Source organism: Dendropsophus ebraccatus, chromosome 10 (genome assembly GCF_027789765.1).
Source record: "Dendropsophus ebraccatus isolate aDenEbr1 chromosome 10, aDenEbr1.pat, whole genome shotgun sequence".
NCBI lineage: Eukaryota > Metazoa > Chordata > Amphibia > Anura > Hylidae > Dendropsophus > Dendropsophus ebraccatus.
Genome location: NC_091463.1, coordinates 66,647,657 through 66,659,729, shown reverse-complemented (window position 1 = coordinate 66,659,729; position 12,073 = coordinate 66,647,657). Strand labels below are relative to the sequence as shown.

Below are 12,073 nucleotides of genomic sequence, written 5' to 3'. Positions count from 1 at the left end.
GCTGCTCACCCGCTGCATATGGCATGTGATACAAGATACAGCTGCTCACCCACTGCATATGGCATAGGATTTCTGTTTGGCCCAGCTTTGACCTATTAGGGGCCATAGGCATGTGCATGTGATAGAAGATACAGACACTCACCCGCTACACACTGTATGGCATGTGATAGAAGGTACAGCCACTCAGCCGCTGCATGTGACAGAGGATACAGCTGCTCCCCCGCTGCATATGGCATGTAATTGAAGATACAGCCGCTCACCCGCTGCATATGGCATCTGATATAGGATACAGCCGCTCACCCGCTGCATATGGCAGCCACACAGCTCTGGAACCCCAAGGATTTCTGTTTGGGGGCCAAGCTTTGACCTATTGGGGGCCATAAGCATGTGCACTTGTTGTCTGCATTATTAAACATTATTAGCCGGAGAACAGAATGCCGGATCATACAGAAGCACACTGGGTAAGTACGCACTGCATGTGTGATCTGGAAACTGACAGCAGAGATATATGCATATTTCTGTTGTCAGTTTCCACGGCCGCAGGAAGTATTCTCATACGGTTCCTGCGGCCCCGCTGCTTGATTAATCGTGCCGTGTAAAGACACTGCAAATGAGGGCCGATCTCAATGATCAGTGCTCATTTGTGTCATTGCAGGGCCCTGTGTGAGGCCACGTAAAAGGACTCTATAGACTTACAGACTACTTGGAAAGTGGCTTCATTTTGCATTCAGGAAACAAACAATAAAAAAAACTTAACAATTTCCTGGTAACTCAATTCAGGAACAGAGACATGAGAATACGCAGAGGTCGAGTTTCATCACACCAGAATGGATTAGTATGAGAGCAAATATTCAGCCTCTTTATAAAGGAATTGTCACGTTCAAGACCCCCAACATGACGCTAGACCTTGTAAATCGCTGCTAACTTCATGCTCTGTATATAAAGCCATGAGATGTGTGACTTCTGTCAGACAGTCATATTACAGCATATCTCTGTATGGGGTATACATAAATTACTTGGTCTCAGACTCAATCAGAACTTCCCGGTAAAGAACAGGCTGCAATACCTGTTACCGTGATGATAAAATCAATACGCCAGACCTCAGCAACCAGTTATTCAGGATTTTAGAGAGGCAACCACTCATTACAAAGGGGAAAAAGGTTCTTCAGGAATATAAATCTGATCCAATTATTCAAAAACACCCCCATCCGTGATCATGGATAATTTTATAGCCCATAGCTTTCTATCAGGCTATTCAGACGTTCCGCTTTTTCACGGATCTGCAATCTGTTCTGTAAAATATAGGACATGTCATAACTCGGACGAGATCACATGACGGATTCCCCCATAGAACTTTATGAGATCTGTGATTTTCATGGATGGCACGGATGTGATATCTGTGTACATCCGTGAAATCTGTGAAAAACATGGATGTGATGTAATCAGTGTAACTTAATAAGCTTTAAAGTGTCACTGTTATTTAAGTTTTTTTTTTTTTTTTTCAGAAATCAATAGTAAAGGCTATTTAAAAAAAAGCATTGTTATTGGGTTTATCATAAAAAAGCAGTTTGAAGCTCTCCCCCCTGTCTTCATGGTTCTCTATGGTGGGGAGGGTTGGAGGGAGATGAGGCACCTGGGCTCTTCCCTCTGAAGTCAGCACTGCCCTCTGAATACGGCTTTCACACAGTTCCCGCTGTGTAATCCTTCATTCTCTGCTCTCTGCTGGTGACAAATCTCCCTCCTCCTCCCCTCTCCATAGAACAGACAGGGTCTGACTAATGTAAAAGAGTAGAGATTTCCAGATTATGAACAGTGAATGAGAGAGAGGAGGGGGGGGGGCCCTGGGGAAAGTCTTTTTGAATGCAGATAATGGCATATTTGCCTAAGAACCCCAATTACAAAGTTTCTTAAAATCGCCTGGACTATTGATTTCTGCAAAAACAATAAAATAAAAAAATGGAACGACACTTTAAATAGATCCTTGAAAACAGACACGGATACAAAACGGATAGTTTTTCACAGATCAAGTAGGTAGATGGCGGACTTTATCCACAAACCCTGAAAACCACTAAACGTGTGAATGCAGCACAAGGCTTTATTTCCACGTTCCATGTTTCAAAGACGATGTAAAATGTCTGTAGTAAAATCCCCCACCTCACATGGCAGCATCTCCAGTATGATACCGGGAGCGGGGAAACTGTATGAATACGCACAGCGCTGTAATAAAGCAGCTGAGTGTCTGGTCATTAAAGTGCCATGCATATTCATATAGTTTCCCCACTCCCAGCATCATACTAGAGATGCTGCCATGTGGGGTGGGGAATTCCACATCATCCGTATAACATGAAACATGGGAATAGGGCCTAACTTTTTTGGGCCAAGCAGCCAAGAGGGCAGTCCTACTCAGTGATTAACTGTTCTGTGCTCGTATGCGTCAGGCAGAGGGAGCATACTGCCCAGGGACCGCCCTGAAAACATGGATATAGTAATAGGTATATCTATGATTTCCAGGCAGTTCCCGGGTATTATCCTTCCTCTGCACACAGCCGGCAGCCTGAGGGATACAAGCACAGGTCAGTTTGGCTTCGTACAAAGCAAGCAAAACTAATCTGGTTCGCTCATCTGTAATCATAAGGCATTTTCAATATGACAGGTTCCCTTTACCCAGCTATTATATTTAAACTGCTATTATATAAAAACTGACTGCAGTATATAACAGTACAGCGACATGTCATTGGTGGTTCAAGTATTTGGCTTGGCTCCCTATGAGATTGTGGGGAGCCGATACATTTTTATGGCCACTCTGATGCAGTCTGCCAATGAAAGACTGTACCAACAGATCGCTGATAATTCATTGCACAGCATTTGCAATAATTCAGTTGAACAAGAAATTAAACGACTGCTTGTAGCGGGACTTAAAAAAATAAAAGAAAATATAAAAGCACTCTATAATATTAAAAAAAAAAACTAAAAAAAAAACACCATTTTTCTAATATAAAAATAATAATAATATAAGCATATTTGGTGTCACTGCATGTGGTTATGAATGAAACATTAAATAATGATGTGAATGAACCCACATGACGAATGGCATAAACATAAAGACAGAAAAACAAAAGACCAAATGCCAGAATTATTATTTATTTTTTTTTTGGTCACATCACATCCAACCAAAATGAAATAAAAAGCAATCAAAAAATCAAATCAAAAATCAAAAGCAGAACAGTACTGATAGAAACTACAGATTATAGTGAAAAAACTTAGCCCCATATTAGCTCACTTTACATGGTTTGTTTTAGTAAATTCTTGTATTCACAGTTCTAAAGCATCTAAACTATAACATATAATGAATAGTATCTGGGATAGACAACCACGCAGCTTATGTAATGGAAGTAAAGCTTCTAACCTTTGATGAGACAATCCGATTATCACAGAATTTTGGTGCAATATAAGCATCTGTTTCTGAAGCTGGCCGATGTCCAACGTACACAGTACGGGTTCCCACGCGATTCTCTTCTCCGGGACACTGGCAAATACAAGAAAATATATCACGTAAGTCTGGGGCTCTGCTGCTGAACCAATGAGAACCCTCTTAGGTAATAGCATTACATTCATATCACAGTAGTTGTTAGTAGGACGGGCAGAGCCGAGCACTGTCACACATGATCCGAGGCTAGGCTTTATTCAGGATCTCAAGAAGCTATAAAAGAGGAATTATTGGACTGGATCCATTTAGGAAATTGAAGGGTTTTTTACATGTTTATTTAATCCTTCTGTTCCAGCACAGACAGCCGTCTGCATTTTTAGAGAGCACAAAAGCTAAAGTTTTTTTCTTCTTTCTTTTTTTTTTATTTATTATTGAGTGGTAGGAAACAGCAGGCACCACCTTCCCCATACTATAGTAGCTTCAAGCACTTCAGAAATTGGTGTGCCCTCCCTTATACTATACAAGTGCCAATCAAGGGTTAAAACCAATGTGCACTTTGGCCCAGATTTATTGTTGCCCTCTAAAGTATATTAGGGAAGTATTTTGGTGTCTGTTCAGGTATGTAGATAAACAATTGAGCCTGGACTTGGACCTAAATATGGATGATAGAATATGGTTGCTTCGATAGATTTTTATAATCCCCATTTGTTTTGTTACAAGAACCCGTTACTGCTGTTATTGAGCCTGCCCTAAGCTTTATGGCTGGTCAGAGTTTAGAGAGATTTCCCTTTGAGGACCAGTGTGGATCCTCTTCAGCAGGCACATAGCACATGCTAAGCCCCACCCAATTTCCTGTAGTCTGTCTTGTTCTGTCAGGCAGTGGACAGCAGACTGCAGAGAAGTGAGACACCAAGTGGCCAAGACTTCAGAGCCCTTTTTCTGGGTTAAGAAGCCAGTTATGCTATTCATCAATGGTCCATGATAGAGGGGGGAGGAGGGTGCCGCTGTGTGTGAGGGTGGTGTGTCTTTGTTTTGTGAGTGTGTGATCGAGTGTATGTGTGATCTGTATGCTCTGTTCGCCCCCAGCTTTGTTGCCGCACGCTAGTGTGGGCAGTCTTTAATTTTTTGTTTTTTTTTTCCTTTTTTGTTTTTTGGGATGCTACGTACCTACTGCTGCCCTCTTGGTTGGGTTATCCAATATTATGACCATATATATTCTTTTGGTTCCCTGATGGCGTACACTCCCGCAAAATATACTGGGAGTGGACTGTGCCAGTTTCTGTTTTTGTTTCTGTATGTTTTCTATAAGCAAAACTTAAATAAAATCTTTTAAAAAAAAGAAGCCAGTTATGCTAAATATTGGGATTTAAAAACATGTTGGGAATCGCATTGCGATTGCAAATGGAGGGACGTTCATACTAGGCCATCTAGGAACGTGACTCTAAGTGGCTTAAGTGATTTGATAAAGTTGGCATTCTAACTTTAAAAAATTGGTACATTTTGGCACGTCAAGTTGTTGCATGATGAAATAACCCCACTAATATGACATTTATTACCAATGATGGGTCAACAGTAATTGGTTCTTGAAAAGGCCTTTACTACAGCTAATCTAATGTGTGGTTCAGGTGAAATGTTAGAGAATCGGACTGGGAGGACAACCGATCTAGATAAAGATTTTATATGACATAAAACATATTACTAATTTAAGGCAGCCCACCCAAGGCAGATGGACATTGACAGGAATCTAAAAGCTTCTTTCTATGGTTTTCGTGGTGCTAAGTCTGTAATGGAAAGTTACATGTCACAGACCATTACAAAAGCACAAGCATGGAGGAAACTCTTCCTCTGATCCGCTCCTCACAAAAGCAATGTTTGTTATACGGCAGACGAAAGTTTTACTAGATATGTGGAAAAGTACACAGCCCATAAAGCCGACACGGACTCTTTAGCCTATCCATAATAATACTCCTGGTGGTCACACGGTAACAGTTTATGGGAAGTGACCGATGTGGACAAAGATTATTCAAACAGGTTTTAAATATTTACAATATAAAAAAAAATGTTTTGTGACCAGTTCAGGTTGTTAACAATAGGAAACCAGGAAAGTTACAGTTTGGTCTTTTAGTCATTGATTCTAATTTGAGGTGAATGTAAATAGATAATAATAGATGGGAAGAAATACTGTGCGAATACTGTATCACATACACCCGGGAGAGGAAATAAACATTTATCAGACTTCTGACCTGTGAAGTAAATAAGGGACTTAAAATAACCTAAAAGTCATAGTATTATTAGGTAAAACATTGTCCAGTTGTATACACACACCACCTTACAGTTTATATATAGAAGCCATTTTAAACGTTGATGGCTGTTCCTCATTTAGAGCCTGTGTTTTAGATGAGAGCCACATTTCGTCCAACGCTGACTACCCATAAATGAGCTTATGGCTGACACCTATGTTCTCAATATAAAGATGCGTATATGGAAGAGAAGCTGTTTCCAGATACCTCCAGCTTATCCCTAGTAAGAGAAAAAAAAGAAAGGGCCATATTTTTAGGATAACAACACTTTAAGGCCCCGTTCACACTACAGAATCAGTGTTGAGATTCCGCACGGACTCGACACGAATCCTACCTTCAATGTGTTTGAATGGGAGGGCGCGCAAGCCCTCCCAATTTAAAAATTAAGCAAAGTCTTCATTAAAAAAATGTTGCTGCCATTGAGCTGCTGTAGAGTCTGTTCTACTCCTTCATATAGTTGGCTGTTCTGCTGCTTTAGATAGAGATCCATCAAATCCAATAACCTCACAGAAGTAACTGCACAAGGAAAGGAGGTAGTAAGCTATGACAGCCACCTAGTGTGAATAGTGTGCTTCAGTGTTACCTAGAAAATGGTTTTGCCTTTCATTGTAATCCTACCTGTCATGATATTTAGGAGCCTGGTGAAACATGTCTGCAGAACAGGAGGTACCGGCTTATTATTAGGCTAAGCCATACATTTTAGATAGCCGTCAGCCAAAAGGTTCATACTTTTCCTTTAAATCTAAGATCCATGACATTGGGAATGACTGGGAGGCCCTTATACACATTGTATTGTAGCTACATATTTTACTGTGATCTTCTCACAATAATATTATATATATATATATATATATATATATATATATATATATATATATATATATATATAGTGTGTGTGTGCAAAGTATAACAGCTTAGTTAAGCTGCTGTACTGGAAAGACAGTGTCAGTGATGAAAAATACACCTCCCGGACTGCAAACCACGCACAAATACTCTGAACAGCCTCTGAATAAGCAAAGTTGTGCTGAGAAGTGAGCTCAGTGGCCTGCAGCTAGGGCTGGACTAGAAGAATCCGAACGGTAGCAAATGTGGAAAGCAACCGGGGCACTCCTTAAATGTAGTGTAGCTGGTGATGCCATGCTGCTTGTCAGTGGGTAAGGTGCACTTATCATTACTCTGAATAATACGCTATACAACCCTCTAACTCTCCTCCATTAAGGCTGTGTACAGCTCCCTGCACCTCCCTGTTTCTCCTCCATTGTGGCTGTGTACAGCTCCCTGCACCGCCCTGTTTCTCCCCCATTGTGGCTGTGTACAGCTCCCTGCACCACCCTGTTTCTCCCCCATTGTGGCTGTGCACAGCTCCCTGCTTCTCCTGCACTGTGGCTGTGTACAGCTCCCTGCAACTCCCTGCCTCTCCTCCATTGTGGCTGCATACAGCTCCCTGCACCTCCCTGCTTCTCCTCCATCGAGACTGTGCACAGCTACCTGCACCTTCCTGTTTCTTCACCATTGTGGCTGTGTACAGCTCCCTGCATCTCCCTGTTTCTCCTCCATTGTGGCTGTGATCAGCTCCCTGCACCTCCCTGTTTCTCCTCCATTGTAGCTGTGATCAGCTCCCTGCACCTCCCTGTTTCTCCTCCATTGTAGCTGTGATCAGCTCCCTGCACCTCCCTGTTTCTCCTCCATTGTGGCTGTGTACAGCTTCCTGATCCTCCCTGTTTCTCCTCCATTGTGGCTGTGATCAGCTCCTTGCACCTCCCTGTTTCTTCTCCATTGTAGCTGTGATCAGCTCCCTGCACATCCCTGTTTCTCCTCCATTGTGGCTGTGTACAGCTCTCTGCTTCTCCTCCATTGTGGCTGTGATCAGCTCCCTGAACCTTCCTGTTTCTCCTCCATTGTGGCTGTGATCAGCTCCCTGCAACTCCCTGTTTCTCCTCCATTGTAGCTGTGATCAGCTCCCTGCACCTCTCTGTTTCTCCTCCATTGTGGCTGTGTACAGCTCTCTGCTTCTCCTCCATTGAGACTGTGCACAGCTCCCTGCACCTGCCTGTTTCTCCTCCATTGAAGCTACATACAGCTCCCTGCACCTCCCTGTTTCTCCTCCATTGAAGCTACGTACAGCTCCCTGCACCTCTCTGTGTACAGCTACATCTGGAAGTTACCAGGCACAGGCACTGTACAGTAGACCCCAATACTCAATGTATGGGCCTGGGGATCTCAATCTTTAGTCTTAAAAACCCCCCACAAAAACTAAGCATTATATTGCACGTCAGGCTTCTTAGGATGTGAAAATGTAGTGGATATTCTCCAATCTGTTATTATGACATCTGTTTAATGGATATGTCATGAAAAGCCTCATTACAAAGATGCCTGTGATGAATGCTATACATTTGGCATCTGTTTAATGGACAGATTCTTTTTCCACAAACTCCTATATGGAATAGCACAATACACTACATTATCCTGTATTTTTTTGTGTTATACTTGAGTAAACTGGCCCTATGGAGGCTAAAAGTACACCTGCTGATACCCCCTACTGTGCACGGGGTGCTGGGAATAAAGGTATGTCTTTTACCTTCATCCTTGTCGCTGTTCCCGTGCAGTTTTAATGTAGTCCTCTGGCCGGTAAGGCCGTTTGGAGCACTCCCCCCCCCCCTAAAGTGCAGATCCGGCCACCGCCAGCCCACTCCACTGATAATCATACTGCCTTACCCGACAGAGGACTACAATAAAACTGCATGGGAGCAGCGCCAAGGATGAAGGTAAGAGACATATCTTCAACTTCAGCACTCCATGTGCAATAGGGACAAATCAGTAGGTTAGATTTGTCTTATCTGCTGATAGTTCCCCTTTAACCTTCAAAATGCAGTAAAAGCAAAAAGTAAAAAAAAAAAAAAAAAAAAAAAAAGATTTGCAGCAGAAACATAGTTAAAATACAATTTTGAGAAATTGGAATAACTTTGCCCCTTTAAGTAAGCCCTGCCCTGTTTGTGTATCATTCCCTAGGTTTATGAAAATTGGCTATAATACCTAATACGTAACTGTGGACCTAAACAATAGAAAAAAAAGTTTATTTCATATGTAAGCTGTAAAATATAGGTGACCCTATGCTAATATTCTGTATGCATTGGGCTGGTACAAATGTACATCCACAGTGTCTTAAAGTATTATTAGGGTACTATTACACGGAACGATAATTGGCCGAATATCGCTCCGTGTAATAAATACAACGATCAGCTGATGACAGCAATCATCAGCTGATCGTTGATATAGGTTTGAACCTATAATTGTCGGGCGCTGACCGCGCATCACTACGTGTAATAGCGGTGCATGGCCGGCGACTGACGATATACATTACCTGTCCAGGCTGCAGGGCTCTTCTTGCGGTCTTCTCCTCAGGTCCGCGTGCTCCAGCTTTAGAGCGGCCTGTCTTAGCTTACAGTCCGCTCAGTCAATCAATGGCCCAGACCGCCACGGCCAGTGATTGGCTGAGCGGCCTGTCAGCTGAGACAGGCCGCTCTGAAGTTGGAGCACGCGGGACCCGAGGAGAAGACCGCAAGAAGAGCCCTGCAGCCTGGACAGGTAATGTATAAAGTAAAAGCAAGGGCTACAAGGACATCGGTAACAATGTCCCTGCAGCCCTTGGTAAACAATAATTGGGCCGTGTAATAGGCCCAGTAAACGAGCGCTGTTTACAGTTATCGGGCCTTCATCGGCCCGTGTAATAGCACCCAGACAAAGCGATTTTTAACGATAAACTATCGCAAATGAGAGCTACTTGAAATCGTTCACCAAATTACACAGAACGATAGTTGTTACTGCAATTGTTCACTCCATCTGATCCCAGCCAAAGAACGAACAACGTGGAATTACACTGAACGATTAGCGAAAAACTAACAATGATTATCAGCACAAAATCAATGATCAACACACATGAACAATTTCTAGCTGGTCGTTTGATTGTTACCTGCATTTACAAGAAACAAATATTTAAATTCAAACAATAACGATTTTTTGCCCGATAATCGTCCAGTGTAATAGGGCCCTTAGAGGAGAGCTATCACATAATAAATAATGCAATGAATCATTTATTTACCCGGCAGACATCTATAGCCTATTTTCTTTTTCCTTTGTAATAAATTGTCTCTTCGTTTCAGTGCCAAGAAAGTGACATATAGCTATTCAATACAAGACCTTGTCAGAGGCGCATCCACAAGACTGCACAGCCCCTGGGTGTGGGGGAGCTTCATAGGATTATATGCAGATCATAACCTCACTGTAAGTACTATATAACTCCATAGGACCTCTGAAGTAGTCTTATAATATTGCGGTCTTTATTTTCTTCTTCATTTCAGCACTGTGTGTCATATGTGTATTCCTAAACAGTGCAGATAAAGTGTATTGGGACCTTGCCGGCTCCTTAACTCCTTAAGGACAAAAGGTGTACATTTACGCCCTCGCTGCCTGGGCCCTATGGCAGGAGGACGAGCTGAGCTAGCCCCATAGCGGGTAAGGACCAGCTGCTATGTGCAGCCAGGCCCTCACCCTCAATAGTGGGCGACCGCGATCTCACGGCTGCCCGCCATTAACCCCTTAAACATCTCCTGTCACTTACCAATCGGGACCCCCGCAGCGTGTCTGCAGGGGTCCCGATCGCATTGCCTGACTGACGGGGATATACTTCTTACCTCAGTGCAGTCCGATCTTCTTAAAGAGTCTGCCACAGGCCCCAGGCAGGCTGTATCAGAAGATCACAGATTACTTGTACACTGATCCCTGCTATGCTATGGCATAACAGTGATCAGTGTGAAAAATCTAATGTATGGACTTAAAGTGTAAAAAATAAAAAATTCAATAAAAGTTTTAGAAAAATGCCCCAAAGCCCCTCCCCCCAATAAAAGTGAAAATCCCCCCCCCCTTCCCATTTTAGACATAAAACACATAAAAATAATAATCGTCCAATCTATTAAAATAAAACAATATTGTTCCCGCAAGGAGAACAGCGTTTTTACTAGAGATAGTGGTGCAAAAAAATGATGCCTCATACGACCACGTAGGTGAAAAAATAAAAGATACTACCCCCCCCCCCCCCCCCCCAAAATCCCATCAACATTTTCCACCGATAGTTGATCAGGTGATATTTTATTCAGGACAGAACTTTTATTCATATACAATCTTTTAGGAGAGAACATTCTCCTAACCCTATATCAGATGTCAATGATCATGGTATGGCCAGTGTGAACACTGAACTAAGATGTACAGTATGTGGCTGTGAAGCCATTGTCTATCAGATAATCATTGGGTCAATGGTTGTTCCTCCATTAACCTACCTCTATCTAATTTGTATGAACACCTTAAGCGTTCATCACAAATATTATGGAAACGCAGGCAGAGTACTCCAAGACCCTTAATGATGTGCAGCACGAAATGAAGTACTGTAACCAACAATAATCTCTTTATAATATCTACCGACACTGTAGAGTTCTCACTGGCACTACAACCCCCAACAGGAACTAGTGATCAGATCCTATAACTACATTCCATCCATTAGGTGGTGCTCTGCCTGCACATGGGAAAGTCCATGCATAGCTTAAAAATAATAAATAACATCCAGCGGCACTCACCATAAAATTTGATCTTTTTTAAACGTCCAAACAACGCATCAACAGGAACGTGGAGACACCGCCTCCCAGCTTATAGCCAACTGCCGTTTCAAGCCTCCTAGCACTTCCTCAAGGCATCAGGAAGCACTTGAGGAAGTATGAAACGGCCGTTAGCTAGAGGCATTTAATAAAGAATGAAAGGTGAGTGCTGCTGGATGTTATTTTTCTTTTATTCTATGTATAATGTACCGGTCTGGGTGCAGATATCTTCCCCAAACACTAGGAAGAGAGGTGTCTAATGGAGAACATTAAAAGTGTACCTGTCACTTTAAAAAAAATGTTTGACTTTGCAGTGACATGTCAAAAGTTATAAATCCGCAGGGCTCTGCAAGTTCAGACTGATCATTACAAAGAGCAGGGAGAGAAGCACATGGCTCGGTGCTTCTCTTTCAACTCTCTGCTCTCTATGCAAGTGGGTTGGTCCCATAGACTTACAGTAGGAGTTTGTCTCAGTCATGTAGCCTAGAACTGGGAGAACTTGCTTAGCATATACTTCACTAAGCTCACACTTGGAGAAAATTAGTCAGACCCTGACAGATTAGACATTTTTTTTTTTTTTTAAACACACTATCTATTTAACTTGCTAAATGCAAAACACAGTGGTATTTGATATTATACATAGACTTGAAGTTTTCCAAGAAGCGTCAAGTGTAACACAGTAAACTGACAGGCAGAATCCA

General features: G+C 42.4%; 1 protein-coding gene across 3 annotated transcripts in view; it reads right to left on the bottom strand.

Moving 5' to 3' along the window:
* Nucleotides 1-12,073, bottom strand: part of ATP11C (ATPase phospholipid transporting 11C) — a 113,124-nt gene that overhangs the window by 65,322 nt on the left and 35,729 nt on the right. For all 3 annotated transcript variants that reach the window (XM_069943085.1, XM_069943086.1, XM_069943087.1), the window contains exon 2: nt 3,407-3,526. In XM_069943085.1, coding sequence (XP_069799186.1) covers nt 3,407-3,526 — 120 coding nt within the window. The remainder of the gene's footprint in view (nt 1-3,406; nt 3,527-12,073) is intronic.